This window comes from Octodon degus, unplaced genomic scaffold (assembly GCF_000260255.1).
Source record: "Octodon degus isolate 3935 unplaced genomic scaffold, OctDeg1.0 scaffold00004, whole genome shotgun sequence".
Taxonomy (NCBI): domain Eukaryota; kingdom Metazoa; phylum Chordata; class Mammalia; order Rodentia; family Octodontidae; genus Octodon; species Octodon degus.
In genome coordinates, this window is record NW_004524580.1 from 5,302,923 (window position 1) to 5,327,602 (window position 24,680).

Here is a 24,680-nt window from a genome sequence, read left to right on the forward strand (position 1 = left end):
ACACATATAAAATCTAAAATATATATAATCGTAGTTATATATAAGATACACAAGATGTATATACCTATATGTATACAGATATAGATACATATAGATATATATATTGTTTCTTCGAAACTTAACTTTCCAAAATAATTATCAACTTTAAAAATTAATGGATTAGGCCTGGCCAAATAGCTCAGCGGATTAAAGTGCCTGGAAGCAGACTAGGGGCTGGGAAGGGGGGGTGGAGAGGTGTGGAGGTGGGGGTGTGTTGATCCCCTGCCCTGCCGGCCGCACCCCCGGGGCACGCTGAGAAGGCGATTGAGACTGGGCATGATAGTATGCTCCTGTAATCCCAGCATTTGGGAATCTGTAAACAGCACAATCACTAAGAATCCCATCTAGTAGTGAGACCCTGAACACGCTGTAGAATCTTCCCCAAAATTACAAAAAAAAAAAAAGAAAAAGAAAAAAGAAAAATTAATGGATTAATATTACTTAATGACTTTATCTAGATGTTAAAATTTCCTCTGTTTTCTCATAATGTTTAAGTTGTTTCAGTCAGCATGCAAATAAGATTTTACACATGGCGATCAGAGGCATGAGCCACCATGTCTAGTCTCAATTGCCGTTTTAGCACACCCCAGGGATGGGGTCAGCACGGCAGGCCGGGAGATCGAGCCTTTGGCCCCTGCACCTGCTTGCAGGTGCTTTAATCCACTGAGCTATCTGGCTGGCCCTGCTGTCTAACTCTTAATGGTGTTAACAATATATCCAGAGTTCATGACAAAAACCTAGAAACATTTCAACAATTCACTCTACTGATAAATGTTTGGAATATTATGGCCTCCGCTTTGAACACTTCTTGTATTTGTAGAGATCAAAGACATCTGTTTTAATCCCATGATGTCAATAAATTTAGTGCTAAGATAGCTATGAAAGTTTTTCTTGTCATGATGCATATACTTTTGGTTGACTCTGTACTACTTATTTCTACTCATATTTTGATTTGACATATTTTATTTTCAAACAGTTTTTTTTTTAATAAGAAAACGACAAACTACTAATATCTATGCTGGCCTTTGGTACATCTCATCAAATCAAAGCAATATCAAAAAATTTTATTTCTTAAAAAAATCACAAGGCCAGGGAGATAGCTCAGTGCCATACATACCTGGCTGGCAAATGCAAGTAAGATCCTGAGTTTGATCCCCAGTACAAAACAAATAAACAAAAACACAAAACATCCAGTCTCTTTATTTTTTAAATTGGACATAATATTTGAAGTGTATCCTCAAGGAATTTTCTGATAAATTATTCTACCTTTCCTCAAACTTGAAGTTATTATATAGAAGAAACTGCTATTGAAGTAATTTTTTTACTATGTAAGCTATTATGAAAATTCAGAGTTTTAAATGGGTTTTGATGAAGACTCATGCAGACTTCATGTCTTTTATGACAATTGTTTAAAATTAAGCAGATCTGTACATAGACACAGAAATTGTTCCCATAGGAATTATAGCAGGATAAAAGCATAGGAAAAGTACAAAAGAAGCTAGGTGCGGTGGTGCGCACCTGTACTCCCCGCATTTGGGAGGCTGAGGCAAGAGGACTGTTATGAGTTTGAGACAAGTTTGGGCTACAAAGCTAGCTGAAAGCCAGCCTGAACTGCATAGCAAAACCCTGTATTAAAAAGATAAATAAATTAAAAAAAAGAAAAGAAAACAAAAATTGATTGATGCTTGGGAAATAGACACCCTCTTGAATAGAGCTCTTATTAAATGACCAAGATAATACACTGTACAGATGCAAATGTATGAAATATTGCAAATATTGTAGAAATCCTTGAATGTGAATATTGACTTTCGGTGTGTCATACATCTGCTATCTGGTTTAGGAAGCTCACTGTGTCTCTTTGGGCATTCCTTCCTCTATAAGGTCAGTGGGCAAGTCTAAACATTGTAGTCTTTTTTGGTCCTGATTATTCTGGAAAACAAATCAGATATGCAGTTCCATTTGTGAATTCCTCTCTACTACAGATGTATTGTAGGATGTATTAAACGCTAGATTTGTTGGGTTAAAGATTGGAATTAAAGAGCATGGATTCATATGAATCAATGTAAGTTCAAACAGGATAAATAGGTATTGATTTCCCGTCTGTAGTAATTGCAAGGGGAAAAGAAAAAAATCAATTCTTGAAGGTTCCAGTCCACATGACTAAACTGTATTGTCTTCCTGTGAATGAAATAATGGAAGGAGTAGACTAGAACGTGGGTGGTGACTTTGGTATGGTGAAGTTGGAGATGTACTAAATGGACAAGCTGTGTGCAGCTGACACTGAGGGCCTGAGTATGAAGGAAAGGTTAGCTCTAAGGTGTAGGGTTTTAGTATGTATCTTAGTAGAAAACAGTACACAAAAGAACACACATAAGAGCATTGGTAGGGAAAGGACATACTATGTATGTATGTAGGTATGTATGTATACATTTATTTATTTGGTACTGGCGTTCAAACTCAGAACTTTGTCCTTGCTAGGCAGTCCCCTATGCTGCTGAGCTATTCCCTCAGTGGCCATGGACATGGCCTTTGTGGGGGAAAAAAGAATCATTCTTTTAAGAGATGAGGAAAGGAAGATGCCCTGGTGAGAGAAAAAAAATGGACAAGATTGGAAGTGGACATACCAGATACCAGATGAGCTAGTCACTGAGCTGTCTGTGAGTCAGTAAATGAGGTGATGGATATGGTCCCAGACAGAGAATGACGTGAAAATTTAACAAAGCTATGATGTTCTTTATTTTATTTTATTTTTTGTATTTTTTGTATTTTTTAGGGAAGGGTTTACAGGGTGTTCAGGGTCTCACTACTAGACTGGACCCCTAGTGATCTGCCTGTTTACAGCTTCCCAAGAGCTGGGATTACAGGTGCATGCCACCATGCCAAGTCTCAATTGCCTGCTCAGTGCGCCCCAAGGGCAGGCTAGCATGGCAGGCCCAGGATTGAACCCCCAGCCCCTGTACCTGTTGCAAGCACTTTAATCCACTGAGCTATTAGGCCAGCCCTTGATGTTCTTTAGATAGCAGCTTTACAAATGCACAGAAAGTAAGGAAGAGTCTAAATTTCAGCATGTTACAAGGGACTTGACACAAAAAAACAGAAACAAGAAACACATACTTTCTTAATAAATTGAAAGACACACATGTGACATAGATCATTAAACCAGGTTGATTTTTATTTATTTATTTATTTTTGCGGAACTGGGGATTGAACTCAGGCCCTTGCGCTTGCCAGGGAAGCACTTATTTCACTGAGCCATCTCCCCGGCCCCACCAGGTTGATTTTGATTAACCTACTTAACTTCTCCAGATCTCCTTGATTCTTTTTTTTTCCAGTTCAGTATGACAAATCATATTGTGGTTTTTCCTTACACTCATGGCAGATACTCAATGAAGAAGCTATAGTTCCCTGAAAGAAAGTATGCTGCTTAACTATCATGTTTACTACTTTACTACCTATATTTATGTTTAAGTTTGAAAATATAAAATAAGACAGCAGGTAAATTTTAGTGAGTACTCTTAGCTTCATACTGGCAAGTTAAATGAGAAGTTCACAAAAGTTCTTTCTTTACATTGCATGCTTTTATGTTTAAATTTACTTTTTATAGAACATCTCAATGCATTTGGACATCTCATTTTATATTTTTCACTCACTCAGTGACATTATTGTGAGTGAAGCAGTTTAGTCAGTTGTTCCAGTGTACACTGTATTTAAAAGACAGAGCGCATTATAAACCAATGACAGTGTATACCATAACACATGTGGAGCATAGGTGCTTTGTGAATCTGAGACCTCCCTCCCCAGGAGAACGTGCACCCCTCAGGCCAGGCATTTGTAAGGCCCCACAGGTTCCAAGGACTGACTAGCTAGTGGCAGGAGTGAGAATGAACTCAGAAAATTCACTGTGCTAAGCAGTCTTTCCTTGACTTTGCTGTGCCACTGGGCAGTGAAGCAATTGGAATAACTCTAGTCAGGGGCCATGTGACCTTCCCCAACCAGATTTCCGCTCTCCTGTGTGGTTGTGCCTTCCTCCAAGTCTCCAGAGCCACTCCACCTGTGGTGTGGTCACTGTGTTTACCTAACATCACCATAATTCACCTGAGAGTGTGTTCTGCCTCCCAGCTTCCAGCCATTGCCACGACAGACGTGTGAGCACCCACTGAGTCTACTGAGTTGAGCTGTAACCTTCAGAAAATGAGTTAGTCTTACTAACTCTCATGCCAGTTTAATGTACACATTTGCATTTTGATAACAAAATATTCATCTTCAAACCTCAGTTTCAATAATGCTTTCTTATATATCTTTGAGAAAAGACATTGATCTTAAAACTCAGGAAGAAATCTCACTTAAAAATATTCAGAGGTTATGAGTATTTGTTAAGCTTGATCTTTAAGACTTTGCACTTCAATTTCAATTTTTTATACAACTTCCTTTTGATAGAAAATCGTTTATTGTTCACTTGCTTTAAAACTTCTAGCTAAAGACCAATAATAACTTGTTAGACACAAACCAGATATTTTAGTGACTTGGTTTTCAAAGTATTTAGTTTAAAAGAACATACCAGTAAAGGCTTACTGTAAAAACTAATAACGCTCAACCCATACCTTTTATTTTAGCTTTGTTGAGAGATTTATCAATCATGTAAATGAAAGTTTGATTTCCCTGAAGTTTTCAGTCACAGTGATTGTAAGATGAAATAATCTATCAAATTATTAATAATATTCAGCCCTAGTTTTAAAGGTCGCTATGCCACATTTTTATTCTGAGGGTGTGTGCTGCCTTATTTCATAGTACATTCATAATCAAAGGTCATGATGTATATGTTACATTACCATAATTTTCTGATTAATTTGTTCTTTATACATTTTGTATGTGTTCCAATTGCATTTCATTATTCATAGTTTTCTTATAAGTTTGTGCTTTCTTTCCATGTTCAAAGGACCTCTTTAATTCAATTTCTCTGTTTCTCCTCATACAGTCTCACAGCCAGAAATGCAACTCAGTCTAATCACAGTGGAATTGCAACCAGTCAGAAAAAGCCTACTAGGTCAGTTAATATCTCTAATTTATTACTTGTTAGTGATATTCAATAAGCACACAGTGATATTTTGTCCTAGCACTCTAAATTGTTCAAAGTCTGACATACTTGTGAGTGAAAAATTTTAAATACTGGATTCTTCCAAGTAGATTTCCATAGAGGATGATCACATGGGCTTGCCTCTTTCTTATCTTTCTTTCCTTCTTTCCTTCTTTCACTTGCTGTACGGTCTCACTGAGCAGCTTGGACTCATAGTGATTCTCCTATTTTCAGCCTCCCCAGTGCTGGGCCATCTCACTGTCTGGCTCCGCGAAGCCTTGTGGCAGGACCAGTGAAGCATGTGGTGCCGGGAATCGAATCCCAGTCCCTGTGCTTGCCTAAGCAGGCACTTAGTCCACAGAGCTATCATGCCAGCCTGGGTTTGACTTTTTCTATGTCTGTTTAACTATACTCCCTGATATACTGGGATGAAATCTAGACCCTAAGCTCAGAACAAATTAAAAAAAAAAATACTTGAAGTCCCCTGTACACAGAATTTGGAAGTAATACAATATTAGAACTACTTTTTAAGGTTGTCATATGCTAACTACTGCACACTTTAAAGGAGAATTAAGCACAATTGGCTGATTTTGTCTGACAAATTTGTACCACAGCGTCCTATGGTATCCACCTATCTATAAGAGCTTCAGTTTGTTTCTTCAAGATGTACATATATCTTTGGGGCTGGGCGATAGCTCAGTATAATAAGTGCTTGCCTGGCAAGCACAGGGGCCTGAGTTCAATTACCAGTTCTGCCAAAAAAAAAAGTAAATCTTTTAAATATATGTAGAAAAATTAATTTGGAAAATAATAATGCATTCAAACACTGAAAGAGTTTGGTTTTTCTGATGTTACACCAATGAAGGCATGATCGCATGATTGTGGTGTTAAATAGGTAAGCAACACCACATCGTCCGTGTCTCACACTCCTGATTTTTGTGCGAATCTGTGCATTTTCTCCCTCACTGGAAAGTGTCCAGTGATGGCTCACTAGCCTTTCCAACAAGAATAAATCATGTCACACAGCGCATGGCCAAAGGGACTGCCGCCGAGGCCTTGATCAGAGGTAGGTGCTCTACCCCTTATCTTGCCTTTCTGTGTCACTTCTACAGCAGTAAAAGTGATTCTGGAGAGAAAAATTTAAAAAGATATTTAATTAAAATTATAATAAATATTATACATGAGGATGTGTAAGGAGTAATGACTGTCATAGATATTGAGCGTTTTTTATTGCTCCTTCGAATACTCAGACATATGAGATATATGTTAAGGATTTGGTTTAAATAGGATATTTTTTCTTACATGTTCTCTTTCTTTTTTTTCTTCATCTCATTTCCCTTTTCATTACTTTGGTGAATGATTGGGAGACTCTGGCTGCCTGTCAAATTAGGGTAATGAGAAGAGCAATTGTATTTTTTAATTTGTCTTAGTTTGATCTTCAGTCAGAAGATCACGAGGCTTCATGGGTCACAGTAAAGATTAAAATGCATTTTAATTGCTTTCTAGAAATGAGTCAGGTTTTATTGAAAGCAGAGCAAGTTTGTGAAAAAATTTGTTTATCCATGTGAGTTTGGAATGAACTTTCTAAAGTCCGTGATTATGTCTGCAAGAATTGGTCTCAGATTTATTATGATTGAAGTGTTTGGTCAGCTTAATTAGTTCAGTTCTTTCTGGAATATACACTCATTGGTACTGAAAATTCCTCGAGTCTGAGGTTATTGCACTACACCTGTGAGCCCTTGTAGCTCTCTGAATACAAGTTTAATGATGGAATCACTTGGAAAATATTCTAATCTGGTGTGTGATATAACCTCTAATTAGCAAAATAGCTGTAAGGAGCATTCATTAGCTGTATGCATTTCAGCTCTAAAACACAGTCAATATTTTGAAAGTATTAGTTAATTGTTGCAGGACATGAACACTTAAAAATCTAGTGTTTGTATTTTCCTGATGCTTATTTTATTTTTCGGTATCTGTTACCGTTTTAAAGTATTCATATTTTGAAGTGCTAAAATTGTTAAATAATGTGTAAAAATAAAATAGGTAGCATTTCACATGTGTTAACATTGCAACAGTATAACAACTGGATCATGAACTGTTGATGTGTAACATATCTTCTTCTATAAATATATAGAAGAAAGCTGTAAAAAATTTCATTGTTGTGCTTATAAGTTCTGGATTGCTTGTGTCTTTCGAATAGAATTTTCAAAGTAGTACACAGTCACATTCACAGGGTGGCAGCAAATACCAGCAAAGTTATTGGCAAGCTTCAAAATCATGTTTTCTCAACAGATCTTACAATGTCAATGTTGTTTTCTGATTTCTACATTTTTATTCACATGGATTGAATATATACATATATAAGATAACAGTAATATAAAAAACAGTAATATAAAATTAAATAAGGTAGAATTTTTATGAAATAATTGATAATTAAAATTTTAAAGGGAACACAGTGAAATAAAAGATCAAACCCAACATTTAACTATAGACCAAACAAAATAGCAGTAGCTTATGGCTTCCTTTAATACCATCGCTAGGCATAAAATAGGTCCCCTGTATTTCTTCATCTATTTCTTCACGTGCAAAGAATAACTGAAACTGCTGTCACTCTAGGTATGTTTTAAATTGTTATTTTGCAAACTGATTTTGTCTTATGAAACCTGTATCCTTGTTTGTCCTAAATCCTCTATAATCAGGTGTCCACACTTACACATTTACCAACCGAAATCTTGTTGCTTATTTTTTGCCAGAATAAAGTTTTTTTTTTGTTGAGGAATCTCATTCACATATAATGCAATTACTGACCTTGCTCCTGACACCACAGTTTAAATAAAAATAGCTTAGATACTCAGCAAATAGTTGCTTTCTTCCATTTGTTCAGCAACTTTCTTCTTCTTAACTTACAAATCTTAAGGTTCAGTTACCTAAAATGAAAAGTTGAACTTAACGGCAACTGCACTTCTTATGCTGTGAACTAATAAAGTTAAGTGTTAGTGCTTCCCTTGCTTTTCAAGAAATTGTTCCAGTTTTTTTGACAAATTTTTATTAATCAGCAATTGAGAAATCTGATTTTTTTTTTAGTTAGTTGTCAGCTATTTTAAGTTTTCTCTATCATTCCCATTTAGGAGGCCATGCCTAATAAAAAGCAAAAACAGAGGGTTGTTTTTGTTTTTTTCATCTTGTCTAACCTTATAGTTTAGAAAGCACCACTTTCTGCTCATCAGAAACATCCTATACAGTATTATGGCTTCGCACTGACTCTTCCCTAACCAGCACCCCTTGCTCTATAATTTTTTCCAAACATACAACATCAGTGTAGTCTTCCCTTTGCCATTCCAGACTTCCAGGACCCTCTCGGGTACCAGCCGCAGGCAGCAGCGGCAGCAAGGCCCAGGGAGCATCCAATCTAAACCGAAGGAGTCAGAGCTTCAACAGCATTGACAAAAACAAGCCTCCAAATTACTCAAATGGAAACGAAAAAGGTAGGTGTCCATCTGCTGCCTCACTAAGATCCTGTGCTAATACGTGTCTGATGAATTAACTTGCTTAACTTCAAACGTGAGCAGTGCCGTAGATTTTGGGAGGAAAATGTTACCAAGGGCTTCTCTTAAGTTACCTAAATGTCCCTTCTTGGTTTCTAGTCTTCTTCAGGGCTGTTCTTATCTGGAAAACATCTTATGGAAATGCATGCAGATATTTTAAAGTGCTTAATTATATACCCATGCACAAAATCTGTCTCACACGAAGTTTCTCCCAGATGCATATAAATAGTATTTTCGTATGTTTTTCATGTTTTATGTAAATTTATCCTGAAATCATAAAGCTATGTTACATTTAATTAAATCTTTCCTTTCAGTTAACAGATATGCCATAAGTGTTTGGGGCATATAACGTTGGAGCATTTAAAGTTGAGTTATAATTATGACGCATCTGTACCTCCGAAGGGAGCAAAACTTGGAACTATAGCCTCAATCTTCCTCAGACGAATCATTCACATTTACTTTCTTGGAGTAGTACATACTATAAATGTTGAATCCCAAAATTAGTAAGTCAGGAAAAAGGACAATTAGTGGAAGTCTGTGTTAAAGACAGATTGTGAGTTATCTATATGTCACATGGCTCTCTGTGATGTGCAGAACGGTGTGCTTAAAGAGGCACTAGGCAAATACTTGTCACTGGGAGCAGAGTGGCCAGGACCATTTGGAGTTTATACTTGAATCATGAGAAAATCCAGAATGTGTACTGCTGTTAATAGTATAGCTACTGCAGTGACTTCAATATTATACTGGGTTTGGGGTACTGTTTTCAAATCAATAACACTTTCAACTCTTCTTCACGAAATTGGGCTCTTATGGAAGAGTATGTGACAGCAAAGAATGACAGAAAGATTTAGTTAATAGGATGCTTGGAAGCTGGCAAGATAGCTCAGTGGACTAAGTGCCTGCTTTGGCAAGCAGGGACCAGGGTTTGATTCCCAGTCCTCCATACTGCAACAGCATGCTGAGCCCATGACAGAGTTCAGGCATGGTGGTGCACACCTATAATCCCAGCACAGGGAGGGTGAAAACAAGAGGATCACTATGAGTCTGAGCTGTGTAGTGAGACCCTGTACCAAATATATAAATGAAAAGAAAAAAATAAGGTGCTTGGCAGATTTGCTTTGAATGAATCAATTTAGTAAGACTTTTTTTTCACAGGTTAGATAATTACACATTGTTTCAGACAGCTAAATAATAAGACAACTTTTCCCTATTCAGGCATGATCTCTCAGCCAGATATTCTTTTGTGAAAATCTCCCCCTTTACCTGGAACAAAATATGGCAGATTGCAAGCTCCCAAGAGCAGATCAATGTGTCACGGCATGTGTAGGACCTGCCTCTTCATATGAATGAAAAGAGAAGGCAGAAGAAAGTATGTGTTCATAAGTGTAGAGGTTCTTTTTAAAATCCTGAAAAATATTATTGGAGATTTTGACTTTTTCTAGGGAGACAGCAGTTGACAGTTCCTCACTGGAAAATTGTACTTCTTTTTGTGACGTTAGAAAATATGCTACATATTCAAGCTAATATCTCATATGTTTGTGTTTTTATGTACATTTTAAATGTATATATTAATATTATATAGCATAAACATGATGTTAATTATATAATATGCTATATAAATAAATATATTATATTATAGAATTCCCAGGAAAGTTTGCAAATGATTTGTTGAATGGACTGCCAAAGTGTCCAATTAAACTACATTAAGATACTTAAACTATTTCTGCAAAAATTTCAAATAATGTCGGCTTGAGATGAAGAAACAAATGCTTTCAGTAAATTACCATTCTGAATATCATGGTAGATATATAGTTACATTCTCTTAGATATATAGTTATATTCTCTTAATGAATAGAGGGATTTGTTCTAATGGTGTTTGTAAATAGGATATCAAATCCGCATCTTGTATAGCAATTAACCACTAAGAAGAATGTATGCAATGTGTTAATTATTGAAACTGTCCTACCAATTTGGTTTGAAACTATCTCATTGCTATTTGTTTCTCAATAAAAATATGGAAAAAATTACTAAAAAATATATCATGGAATATCAGACCTTTTCTATATGGAAATCTTTATTTCTATCTCTAAAAATAAAAATATAAAACTAACCAAGCAGTAATATTTTGTCATGATCATTCAATCTTTTTTGTATGTCTGGCAATGCAAAATTAGAATATAACAATATTGATAATATCCACCAGGTGGAGACAGATAACACATAATATGCAGAACTGAGGACAATAAATCCCCTGTGTACATTATCCACAGCTAAAGGCAAGACTTTTTGTAGTGAATCAACCACTATTTTAAATTCTAATCAAAATTCTAAAACATTTAAAGTGTGTGCTTGCATATTCACAGATAATTATTATACATAAAATATAGACATTAAATGTCTATAAACTGCCAGTAAATTTAAAATGCTTATTGCAATATGCCATCTGGGATTTCTTTACATGCAATATGGCATTTACTATTAAATTCAGAATAATTTTATGTCAATAGAATAAATATTGTTTGACTCTTGGTTAATCAGAGCATGCTATTTTGTATCCCAAAGATGTTATAAGTTATAAGAAGAAAGTATATGATCAAAAATTATGCATGAAAACAATTTATAATTTCATATATATATATATATATATATATATATGACACATTTTTAATTAAAGTGCTTAAACTCTCCAAATTCAAGATTTGTATTTGGGAAATAACACATATGATTCCATATAACATATATGGTTCCATGTGGTGATTAAAAAGCATCAACGATAGTGAATTGAAAAATGGAAGATTCTGGGCCAGCGAGCTAGCTCAGTGGACTAAACACCTGCTTAGGCAAGCAGAGGGATGGGAATTCGATTCCCGGCAAAACATGCCATGCCAGCCTCGCCCTCAGGCGCACTGAGCTGGCCACTGAGAATGGGCTTGGTGGTGCAGGCCTGTAATCTCAGAGCTGGGGAGGCTGAAAATAGGATCACTACTAGTCTACCTTCATAGTGAGACCCCATACCAAATAAATAAATAAAGGAAGATTTCTTTTGTAGAATAATTGTTGTTTATCACAAAATAGTGTGCATATTTATCCTAGGTATGACTAAGAATGGTGAAAATTCAAAAAGGATTTTCAAAAATTGTAGTATTATCGTGACCAACTGCAGCAAGTTCTAATTTGCATGTCCTAGTGATAATTTCTGTTCCTCCCTATTTATAAGAAATTAGAAACCTTAAGTTTAGAAAATATATTTTATTTGAAGAAGTAGCCACATTTTCTTTAATGTGTTCCTTGACTGCTTCTACATGGAAATATTCTTCCTATGACAAGTCTTATATGATAAGTTATATAAGCTAATTCTGGAAGCTCTCAAATTGCTAGTGGATAATAAGGGCTTATTTCTAAAACAACTGTACTTCTTTGTTCAAGAAAAGAAAACAAACATAAAACTATCTTCATTTGTATGATTTATAAAAATAAAAATAGCTTATTTATGAATGTTGTGATATTTAATAAAAGAAAATCAGTGGCAAATCAGAAGTCCTGTTTCAGAAGCTACATCTACTATCAATTTATTCATAAGGCGATTCTAAAGAATATGTGCTCTTGTCCCCACTCCACCCAATGAATTAAAATTTCATTGCACATTGACATAAATTATGACTTACAGCAAGGACTGAAATAGAAAGATTATAATAGAATGCAATGTCATCTCATTGTTCTATTGAGGGAGAATCTGGGAACAAAATTTTCAGAATAAAAGTGAAATGAAGATAGCATCTTTTGTGGAGCTCTTCTTTGAGGTCCTTTTGTTTCTTCTCCTGATGACCACCATTCAAACGTTGACAATGTATAGTGTCTTCTCAGGACAGCACATGTCAGTTGGCCTGTGTGCTTTGTAAGAGTACTCCAGACAGATAAATACTTCATAGAAAAACATACTTTCTGTCGAAGTCCGACTTTGTGAAAACTGTATTATTGTTCATTTGGACATAGACTCTGCCTCCCTAAAACCACCATAAGAAATGATTCTAGTTTTATAGAATCTGTGTCATAAATCTCAAAAATCGCCAAATGGCTTAATATTGTTAGGAATATAAATATCCTTAGCTTTATGTACAGTGTAGTCATTGAATTTGTAAATGTGTTGCTTAGCAAAGTTCCTTACAGATGAGGGATTTTCTCCATCTATTGCTAAGAAACACACCACACCACAAGAGGAAATGCTGTCATCTTTGCAGTTTCTTCCAAGTGATTTTTATACAGAGCCTGTATATGTGCTGAAAAGATGAGCTCCTTTCTCTTTCCTTGGATTCTAATGGAACATCTTCTGGTGTGGAAGCTTTTATTTTCATTCACTGAACATTAAATCAGTAGAATTGATGCCAAGGATTTAGAAAAATTCAATTCAATGTTACAAAACTATTAGCGTTAATATGAATTTTTCATTAGGGCTGAAATTTCAGCTGTTCATTGTCTGCTAAATAGCTCTTAAGCACTTGATTTTTTTTTTTATAAATTGCTTTAAAATTACTATACAATTAAGTCACCAAACTTTTAATTTGCTTTCCAAGGTACTGAAAATGTGTGCTGGTGATAATACTTTACTGATGGTTTAATGGCATGTTTTGTCATAACTTGTTTCTTTGTTACTGAACACTTACCCAAGGCTAGAACACAATGGCAGTATCACCATTTCAGTATCATCATATCAGCATCTTGGGGAACCTCATGAGCTAAAACAACTCGAGGAACCCCTATTAGGAGATATGGTGAAGCAGTCATGGGCACAGGACTGTGTTGTTTGTTTACATATACATGCATGTATACGGAAGTGGTCTCAACTATTCCTGCACATGAATTATGTGCTTTTTTAAGCTGACCTGTGAAAAGAAACATCCCTACATTTTATAATATTTCATAGGTGGGGGAACTCTGACTTTGCAAATGATACAGTATGTGCACATGCACATGGACGTTGTGTCCAAGATTAGCAAGCTAGGATCCCATATTTATTTTGAATTGTAAAATCAGTGACAGTATTTCACAGAGCAAAACAATGTGGTGAGGCATCATGAGACAGATTTGGGTTTAAATGCTACCTTTTAAAAACATATTTATATTTAAATTTTGGTATGCTATTGTGAGATAGATTGGTTTTTGGCGTATTATTTGCCAGAGTAATCGCCCTAGCCACATTGCTGAGTCAATACCTTTCTTCCAGAATGATCCAAGATGCTTTATGTGTCCTGTATCTAACTGAGCCCATCTATGTCTCTGTGCCCCTGGCCAGCTCTGCAGGGGATATTTAACAAGAACAGTGCTATTGTTCATTGTTATGGTCACTGCCTGTGTCTCTGCGATAAAAGCAGTTTTGCTTTACCTTAGCAATACACTTATCGTGGAGAAAGATTCACACAATGAGGGTGTTCCCTGCATCCTGTCTTAGACTTACAGCACTGTAGCATTATGATAGTGTCCTCTAAACCTAACTGAAGCTCCATAGGTAACATCCCTTTCTAATGTTCCTCTATGCCTGTCATGACAGCCATGTGCATCTCAGAATGTCAATTTTAGACCAAGACTGTCATTGTTCTCAAGACGTCAGTATCATTTGCCATGTGCGATAACCAGACATTAACTCTTTGAATTAGATGTTTTGTATGCATAAGTTTATATTATACATCCTCACATGAACTGTCAGGAGCAGATGCAGGTAAGATGTCACAAAGGATAAGACAATTTACTGCGTACTGAGTGTCTTGTCTGATGTTCTCTCATTTATATTATGCTCACTAAGAATGAACAAATAGATGACTTAAGTAGATACCTGATCAACTTCACAGTTATAGGAGAGCCATTCAGCGGAGTTTCTAGGTAGGCACAGACACATAGAAAGAGTGGATAGTTAAAGTCTTCCTAGTTTGGAGGTGGAGCCTTTTCTAAATTTTAAAATATTTGTTATTGGAGACAAATTAATTTCTCTTTTAATGTTTCATTTCCTGATTTCTAACAGGAAATATTAACTGCACTATATATTATTGTGGGGTTAAATGAAATACAAAGTATGAAATGCTTATTTATTTATTTTTTTCTGTATTTTAGGGAAGGGTCTACAGGGTGTTCAGGGTCTCACTACTAGATCAGACTCGTAGTGATTCTCCTATTTACAGCCTCCCGAGTGCTGGAATTACAGGCGTGCGCGAACACGTCCAGTCTCAATCAACATCTCTGCGCTCCATACACACAATATATATTCTTTTTGATACAGGATTTCACTATGTAGCATAGGCTGGCCTTGAGCTCACTTTGTAACCCAGGCTGGCCTCAAAGTTGAAGCGATTGTCCTGTGTCAGCCTCCCGAGTGCTGGGATTACAGCCTTGTGCCATCACGCCTGGCCAGGATACTCATTATTAATTGTATAAATTTCAGAGATTACAGCTGGTGCCACACCCACGCTGCAGACGCTGCAAATGCTACCATTCCAGTGGCCACTTTGGTGCGCTTTCTATCACGAGGCTCCAGAGACTCTTAAGATTCCAACGACTTCCTGGTGCATGATGACCTGTGATTTGCCCTTTTAATGAAACCTGAAACACCTCATTGCTGCTTTATAGACACAGGCTGGGGACAGCTTTAGAGCTGCGCATAGAGAAGTATCTTATAAGTGTGTACTTGCCTGAGAACAACTTTACAGCTGTTGCTATGACCATTACTGTGGCTTGGATGTGAATCTCATAATCCGGAGTCTCTCTGGTCTCATTTTGGGGTGCAGTGATGTTGAAATTTCTCTGTTGCACTTGAACTTCTATAGAGGTCTCGCTAACGCCCTTAGCTAGTTCTCTCCTTTCTATGGAAGGAACACTCTGTCCTGCTTGTTCTTCAGCTACTTAAAAGCATTGTGATTGGTTGTTTTCTAACCTTGCTTCCATCTTCACCACAGCTCTCAGGCTGGCAGGGATAGGAGTGCCCTGACTCCTTAAACTTTTGGCAGATATGCAACAAATTCACCCTAAAATTGTGGCTAAAATAATGGCTAAAAAAAAAAGAAATCATTAGGAAAACCTGAACATGCTATTAGTCATTCTCTGCCATGAACTGCTACTCAACAAGATGAACTCTGAGTTGCCCAGGGTTCTGAAAGTTCAAAGAGGGGTCAGGGACATAGTTGGGGCCAGGGAGATAGCTCAGTAGAATAAGTACTTGCTTGGCAAGCTCGAGGACCTGAGTTCAATACCCAGTTCTGAAAAAAAAAAAAAAAAAAAAAAAAAAAAAGTGAAAGTTCAAAGAGGGAAAACCCTTAATGCTGCACAGGTTTGGAACATTTATGAGCTTAACCAATGGGATGGCATAAGGAAGGATTTTCATGTCCCAGGAGCTACTGAACTCTGCCACTCAAAACACAGTCTTGGGCTTTTAGTATTAACACCCTCTGGAAGACTTTTTGGAATGCACAACCGCAGGTCCCACCACAGACCTGCTGATTCATTGTTTGCATTCAGTAAGAACCTCAGATAACTCAAGTGCTCATTTCGGCCTTGGAGCCACTGTGAAGAGCACTTAGAATGTCAGACACTCTAAGACAAATATAGAGCTCCGGCTCTAGACTCATCCAATGAGGGAGTAAAAATAGCTCCACTGTGCAGTCCTCGTTAGCTGCACATAGTTAAACAAGTTGTGTAGGCTCATCAAGCTTGTTTGCCACAAACGTGAATTAGGCACACAAACACCACTTTGTTCACTGGGTTGCTATGAAATTCCAAAGTTACAGAACCTACAGTAAAATAGTAGTTAACATAAATATATAATAATACATTATTTTCATTACAGAAATAAAAAAAATAACACATTTTAAGTTTTGGCATAAATGTAAGAGAATGAAGATACACTCAATGTGATGCTATCATACTCCTCCTAACAATATTCCCAGCAGAGTAGGATTTGAGAGGACTGGCTTCCTTTCTAACTCAGCATCTCAACATGTATATTTACATTTTCAAATGTAAATAGATAGGAAATTTTCTGTGGTTCTCTAAAAAGTGTTTTACATATTTAGAAAGCTTTACCTTCTTTACACCACTTGTCCAGACCTTACTGTACAGCCTCCTGGATCTCCTGCACCTCTCTCCTTCTTACCATCTAATTCCCCACTTACCAGCCACCTGACAAGTGGGCTTTGTTGTTCTGGAGTTGCATGTGTCTCTTCTGAGTTATCTTATCTCCAGCAAGAGGACAAAGTGCACTCGAGTCTCTTGAATAAAGGAGGCATTCAGTAAATTTTAATGGCTTAATGCCTTGTAAATTACAGGATATGAGTGGACTCAGTGAAAATATATAAGTAGAAAGAATAATGTTGGGCAAGTCACCAAAGTGGTGAGAATGCTTTATGAAATTCCCAGGGATTTGCATAATATACTGAACTTGAGCAAATAAATTCTCTTTGGCAGAAAAATTCTTACTTCCCAGTTGACCCTTGGTGACAGAGTAACAAAGTTCATTTAATGTAATCCTGTTAAAGGCATTAAGGTGGCAGTCACTATTTTACGAAATTGAAGTGACAGCATTATAATTGATAAGCTATTGAAATGACCCCTTCTATATTTGAGAAATAGCACTGTATAGTGATTGACAGGATTATCCAAACAGTTTAGTTCTCAGTTTCATCACTTATAAATTTTGTAACCTTGGCCAGATTTTTAATTACTTTATACTTCTGGATTTTTTTTTCCTTTGTAGATGGGAAAAATAATAATTTCACGCTGTAACTGGGAGCACTGAATTAATACATCATTCACTGAGTTCAGTGCCCCGCTCTGACGTAGTGTACAACTATGAATAAGTCAGGTATGCCATTTGCTTTCATGGACAAGAACATGTAGTAGAAGGTAACAGGAAGCTCAGTAGGGGATAATGACCATTCTGCAGGAAGTATTAAGTTCACGAAGAAACCACAGCAGCCACCAGTCCTGATCAGAGGTAAGGACAGGGCGAACTTTTTGTCAGAGAAAGCAAAAGTAAAATCTAAGCTGTGACCAATAAGAAAAAGAAAACAGGAAGACATATTTATTAGGCAGTCCTGCCTGCAGTCTCAGTGTGCTCTACCTGTTAATGATGTTATAGTATCAGTCATAATTATCTACATTGATGACACAGATAATTAGCAAAATATTGACATCTATTCTCAGGCAGTGGATTTAGTTGAATACTTGAAATTTTGAAGCTTGTTAGATTTATTGTGTGGGACTGGTCAAAACACCTATTTTAAGAACATTTTAGTGTTTGTGAAGGAACATAATGAATTTCTACAATTATTCTAGATATTGAAACAATACAGATTTTATACAAAGAATTTTAAAACTTCAATTAATGTCATATGTTTTAAAATGTAGATACACTATAATATGGAAGAATTTGAACTTTTCAATGAATAATATTTTTGGGGGGGTGGAGTACTAGGGAATGAACCTAGGGCTTTACTTAAGGCTGAAGATGTAACAGATCTTTGTTTAAAGGTTTAGTTTATTTTCAGGTTAAATAATGAAGCAAACCAGGCTAGAGCTTGTGTTGCTACTGTCTCCATCTTCCCCAGTAATGGGATTATAAACTCACACTCCCATACCTATCTGTATATTTTAATCTACAATATAAAGGTACTGTACTGTACTAGTAATATTAATATTCAGTTTTTGCTTGTTGAAATGATGAATTTCAGAGAGGTAGCAGGAGTTAGGAGTTAGAATTTATTTATTTATTTATTTATTTATTTTTATGAAATGTGATTTTATTAATGAACAGAAGTGCTTGTCTTCTAGACGCACTGTCTCCAAATAAATAAAATCCCAGCATCATTGAAACACACAAATGCAGTTTTACAGGGTACAATACAAAGTCAATTTCAATGATGTTTTATATTTACTAAAAATCCAAGACTATGATTGGTCTCTAAATAATCATTCTGATTAAAGAGAAAAGTAGAGCACAATTATTACATAGGTTTTTGGAATGATAATTTGAGAGGATTTTGATTTTAAAAGTTATTAAGATATATCAGCAATCAAATCACACCTTCTGCAACATTATACCATGGAACTGTACTTAGGTCAAAAATAAAAGCAAAGGGCCTGAAGAAGGCTGTATTCTTTCTTTCCCCACACTACGCTTATTTCTATTTTTGGATATGAATTATTAACCTTTTCCATTAGAAGGAAAATGTGCTCTGCAAACTCTCGGATGGCTCCACCGCCACCATTACTCTTGCAAATATACCCTACTGCCTTCTGGGCCGCGGAACAGGCATCAGCCGGGACACCGCTTAGGCCTGCTCTCTTCAAGCACTCTTCGTCTGACACTTCGTTTCCTAGATAGGCCACCTCCTTCCAGCACAGGCCCATCTCTTTTCTCCATTCATCTACAACTGCAAGCTTGTCTGAAACGCCGACTTCCATTTTACAGTCCAGCTTTAAGGAGGACAGTGTCTGCTTGGAACAGGCCCTTTTAGAAATGAGCCTCACCTCGACACCACTTTTCTTCAATAAACTTATCCCAATAGCATCTTTTACATCATAAGGTATTATTTCTTTTTGGTCTCCTGACACATAAATGTGACCATTGGTGAGACACCCATCAATATTGCAGAACGAAAGCCTTATCTCCTTGAGCTTCTCTTTGCTAAAATAGCCAAATCTTAATACTCTTTGCTCTGCGATAGGCCAGTCAATGTCCACATCTATATCCACACTGTGCTCAGCTCGCATTTCGTTGTAGGCCATTTTTCCACCCTATTAGTAACCCATCTCTATTAAACATCTCTTGGCAAAGTAAAATGAGTCATTTTCATACAGTTCTCCATCCCAGTCTTGGCGACGAGGTCGTTTAGCTGGATTCAGATTCAGGGGCTCGGTTACTTCATTCACTCCTTTATGAATTTCACTCCATCGAAACTGATGGCGCCTCACAACAGAGAAAACAGAATCATATCCTTCTTCTTGACTCATTTCCGCAACTTTCTGAAGGTCAGTAGGATGTACACATGGAGAAGTGTCTTGAATATTTCCTACAATGTCAACCTCATTATGATAACTAAGAAATTCTATGATGGCATCTAGTGAGGTAGTGCTGTCTTTTGAAGCTTCAGAACTTCTTCGATGAACTTGTGCACCAAATTGTTTGGCCACATTCTCAATTTCATCATGATCTGTTGAAACCCATACACTCTGGAAGACCCCCGAGTCCAGGGCCGCACGCAGGACCCAACCAATGAGCGGGACCCCCGCCAGGTGCTTAATGTTCTTCAGGGGGATGCCTTTGCTGCCGCCCCGGGCCAGGATCAGGGCTGCCAGGTGCGGGGGCTTCTCCACACCCCAGCCCTGGCCGCCGCGGGAGTTGCGTTGCGGGTTGGAGACGGAGGTGTTGGCCCCCTTCTCCACCGAGTCCATCTTCCTCCCACGCCTTCTCAGGAGTTAGAATTTAGAGCTGACATATCGAATCATTTGAGAAACTTTAATAGAAGAAAAGATTTGTTCATGTTATTGTTAGAGTTAATATGAATTTCAAATTGCTATTGTGTTATTTTAGGCATGTTTATTTGAAAATAAATGAAACTTCTCTAACTCAAATAAAAATTCAACAGGCAATTTGGGTCTCATTTTCATGCACTGATTTCTTTGTTGTATGTCCATTTTCTCTTCTGAAAATTGAGGAAGACTAGTGTTCTTCACTATGTAGCTTGATTATACATTGTTAGCATGTGTGTGAGCTTTGAAGAAAACATTTCAAATAAGAAATTATAATTTCATATTTATGAATATGTAATGAAGTATAATAAGGTCCAATTTCTAAATATGTTGAAAATGATATTCTTTGTAAAATATTTTCATTAGATACTTCATGGAAAACACAGTTGCGTATTCATTTTCAAATCTAGTACATTAACAGAATCAAATTAAGTTTGTTGGGGCTGGAGAGATGGCTCAGTGGTCTAAAGCACCTACTTAGAACAAGCTTGGCAAAGCATCAGGGACCGCGGTTCGATCCCCCAGCACCACATGCCAGCCAGCCCTGCCCCCTGGTGGGCTGAGCTGGCCACACACACACACCACTCTCTCTCTCTCTCTCTCTCTCTCTCTCTCTCTCTCAAATAAATAAAAAAAAATAAAAAAATATAAAAAAAAACAAATTAAGTTTGTAATCATTCCTTACTCCTTGTCAAAAAGACAATGGACAGAGATGCATCTATGATCAATAAACTGTAAGTTTAAAGATTTGATCAGAATTATACAGTGCCTAAAATATTAACATGGAATTGTGATCTTTTAAATTCAAACCCAGTTGGTCTTTATTCTCATTATGGAATTCCTTTGATTTGTTTTTTCCAGCTTAAAAATGACTTATAATCAGGATTTCTTAGTGCTAGGATCTTCATATGAAAATTCACAGTATGATATGACCTTGGAATGAGATGTGAGGACATGCTAGCTCACTGACACGTACTCACCTGACAGAAGTATTTATTTACTTCTAGTTCTCAAAACAGTTTGCTGATCTGTTAGAGGTTAGTTTGTTCAGATTATTCAGGAAGCTGTAGGTGTGCTTGGTAAGAACACAGTCTCTGAAATCACTTCAAAGCCAAGCTGTATGGCTTGGAACAAATTATTTAGTCTTGTTTTGCCCCAGGTTTATTTGCAAAATGGAAATGATAATAGTAATGAATACCTTGTAAGACTTAGAAATGTCACATTGCATGTCTCATTGGAGCTCAAAGGGGAGAAATGTTTGTGTCTATGGTTAAGAATTACTCAGTGAAGGGCCAGGGAGATGGCTCAGTGGAATAAGCACTTGCCTGGCAAGCACAAAGGCCTGAGTTCAATCCCTCGTTCCACCAAAAAAAAAAAAAAAAAAAAGAATTACTCAGTGAATAAACATAGACTAATCAGCCTTTTCTCTTGTGTTTTCATAGCAATGCCAGATTCCTCCAAAGGCCCTCCACTGTCTTCAGGTGTAAATGGTAACCTGCAGCCTCCTGGCACCCCTGGGCAGCCCCCTGCCTCTGCCATCCCATCTCCCAGTACCAGCAAACCCTGGCGCAGCAAGTCTATGAACGTCAAGCACAGCGCCACTTCCACCATGCTGACTGTAAAGCAGTCGAGCCCAGCCACCTCTCCTACCCCATCTTCTGACAGACTGAAGCCACCTGTCTCAGAAGGAGTCAAACCAGCGCCCTCGGGACAGAAATCTATGCTTGAAAAATTCAAGCTGGTCAATGCACGGACTGCTTTAAGGGCCCCGCAGTCTCCCAGTTCAGGACCCACCGATGCTGGCAAGGATGATGATGTCTTTTCTGAATGTAGTGAGATGGAAGGTTTTAATAGTGGTCTGAACAGTGGGGGCTCAACAAGTAGCAGCCCCAAAGTGTCACCTAAATTGGCTCCTCCAAAAGCTGGAAGCAAAGCCCTCAGCAATAAAAAGTCTTTGCTACAGCCAAAGGAAAAAGAGGAAAAAAACAGGGACAAAAATAAAATTTGCACTGATAAACCAGTTAAAGAAGAGAAGGATCAGGTGACTGAGACAGCTCCAAAAAAAACCTCCAAAATTGCCAGCTTGATCCCAAAGGGCAGTAAGACCGCAGCAGCCAAGAAGGAAAGTTTAATTCCATCTTCTAGTGGGATTCCAAAACCAGGCTCAAAGATGCCCTCGGTAAAACAAACCATTTCACCTGGAAGTTCAGCAAGCAAAGAGTCTGAAAAATTCAGGACTACCAAGGGAAGTCCTTCCCAGTCCTTACCCAAGCCCATAACCACCGAGAAATCAAGCACATCTGACTGCCCTGCCCCTTCGGATGCGAGGGAAGCTGGCCACGCTTTGCCCTCTGGCCCCTGCACTATGGGCATGCAGGGCAGCACTCAGAGCGCAGGAAATGGTGCCGTGCAGCTCCCTCAGCAGCAGCAGCAGCAGCACAGCCACCCGAACACGGCCACCGTGGCTCCGTTCATTTACAGGTAAGGGGGGCTCTGCCCAGGGATTTCTCACAGGTCATTGCGCCATGCATCAAAGGCTGGGAGCGTCACTAGTGTTTCGGGCCCATCCCTGTGAAATGATATTTCATTGTAAAATGTGAGGCCTAGAACTTGCAATCTTAGTCTGGAAAAAAAAAAACCTAAAGTATGATCTGTCAGTTCTCACATTCCCAAAGCTGAAGGCTTGACAAATAGGTCTATGTGGGAAAGGCAAGACAGAACACCCATGCTGCGACTCTCTTGTTTAGCATTATGATTACCGCTCTTAGTGGTAGAGGTCTTTTAAACTAGCTTTTAGGGGCCAGCGAGATAGCTCAGCAGACTAAAGCACCTGCTGAGGCAATCTTAGGCAAACGCAAGGACCCGCGTTCAGTCTCTAGCGCCACATGCTGCTCCGGCCCTACCCCCAGCGAGCACTGATGAGCCAGAATCTGGGCATAGTGGCGCACACCAGTAATCCCAGCACTAGGGAGGCTGAACGCAGGAATCCAAGTCACACAGAAAGACCCTGCAACAACCAAATACATTAAAAAATAAAGAAAGAAAATAAAGTAGATTTTAGCTTTATGACTTTCAAAGATAGTTTTGCTGTCACTTTTGGGAGAAAGTATATGATAGTGGTTAAAGAGCAGTCTGATAGCCCACAAAAGTGAATATATGCCCCAGTTATTCTACTTACCTGATATATGACTTTGGACAAGCTACTTAAAATATCTTAGTTCATTTTCTTCAACTGTCAAATAGGAATAATAATTTATCTTGTTCTGTTGAAAGTATTATAAGATAACAGAAATCACTATCATACTGTAACTGTTCATTAAATATTGTTTATAAGATATTTCTTTCGCAAATAAATATTTTATTAATATCCCACCAGTAAGTAAAAGGTTTTTAAGAAAAAGTAGTAGCTATAAAATTAGTATATACATACTTACTTTTTGCTTGTTATCACTTTTTGGTGAGAACGCTTACTTAAGTATTTTTTTTTTTTTTAGATAAAAGAATTTTATTTGAAATGCTTCAGTCAAATGCAGCTATAAAAAAAACAAGGACATTGCCAGAGAAACACTTGCATATTTACAGAAAAGATACTGGGTTTTTAAAAATACCAATTTACAGTAATGAAAGCGTCAGATACCCAGCCTGCCAGATCCTGGATATATTTTTTTTTTAATACAGTACTTAAGAACCATTTGATAAATGTTGGATTTGAATTGGAAAGTGTCAGACAAAACATGTCTTTATTCCCTAGCTAGACTTACTTAAGTATTTTTCAAGAATATAATCTCAAGGCTGGCCAAATAGCTCAGCAGATTAAAGTGCCTGCTTAGGCAGACTACAGGGGCCTGGAATTTGATCCCCTGGTCTGCTGTGCCAGCCCAGCCACGGGGCCGCACTGAGATGGCAGTTGAGACTGGGTATGGTGGTGCGTGCCCATTATCTTAGCACTTGGGAGGCTGTAAACAGGAGGATCACTACGAGCCTGATCTACGCAGGGAGACCCTGTACACACTGTACACCCTGTCCTAAATAAAAAAGAATATAATCTCTATTAGCTATAATCATGTAGTTATTGTGATATATAATAGATTCCTTAAACTTATTCCTCCTATTTAACTGAATGTTTATATTTTTTGATCAGCAAATTTCTAGTCCCTGCCACTAAACCATCCTAGACCCTGGTAACTTAAATTCTATGATCTAATTTTATGAGATCAACTTTTCTTTATATCCCACATATATATGTGATCATGTGACATTTGTCTGTCTGTGTCTGGCTAGTGTCACTTAGTATGATGTGTTCCAGGATCACATATGTCCCAAACAAGAGGAACTTTCTTTTATTGCTGAGTAAAATTTCATTAAATGTGTATGTCACACTATAAATTAAAAAAAAGAGAAAGTAACACAACTTAGAAATACTGAGTGTGAGAAAGTTGCTATACCTTTTTCCCATAGATGAAGAATTTTTCTTCTGTTTTTTTGTTGCTGTTGTTTTTTTTAAATAGGAT

At 37.4% G+C, this 24,680-nt stretch overlaps 1 protein-coding gene and 1 pseudogene across 4 annotated transcripts in view; one reads left to right on the forward strand and one right to left on the reverse strand.

Annotated features, from left to right (window-relative positions):
* Positions 1-24,680, forward strand: part of Nav3 (neuron navigator 3) — a 432,474-nt gene that overhangs the window by 177,928 nt on the left and 229,866 nt on the right. For all 3 annotated transcript variants that reach the window (XM_012515124.1, XM_004623749.1, XM_023716139.1), the window contains exons 6-8: positions 5,015-5,083; positions 8,456-8,598; positions 21,621-22,650. In XM_012515124.1, the coding sequence (XP_012370578.1) occupies positions 5,015-5,083; positions 8,456-8,598; positions 21,621-22,650 (1,242 nt within the window). The remainder of the gene's footprint in view (positions 1-5,014; positions 5,084-8,455; positions 8,599-21,620; positions 22,651-24,680) is intronic.
* Positions 18,582-20,096, reverse strand: LOC105742297 (annotated as a pseudogene). The gene has a single exon (XR_001117114.2). The product of XR_001117114.2 is annotated as an N-acylneuraminate cytidylyltransferase pseudogene (transcript).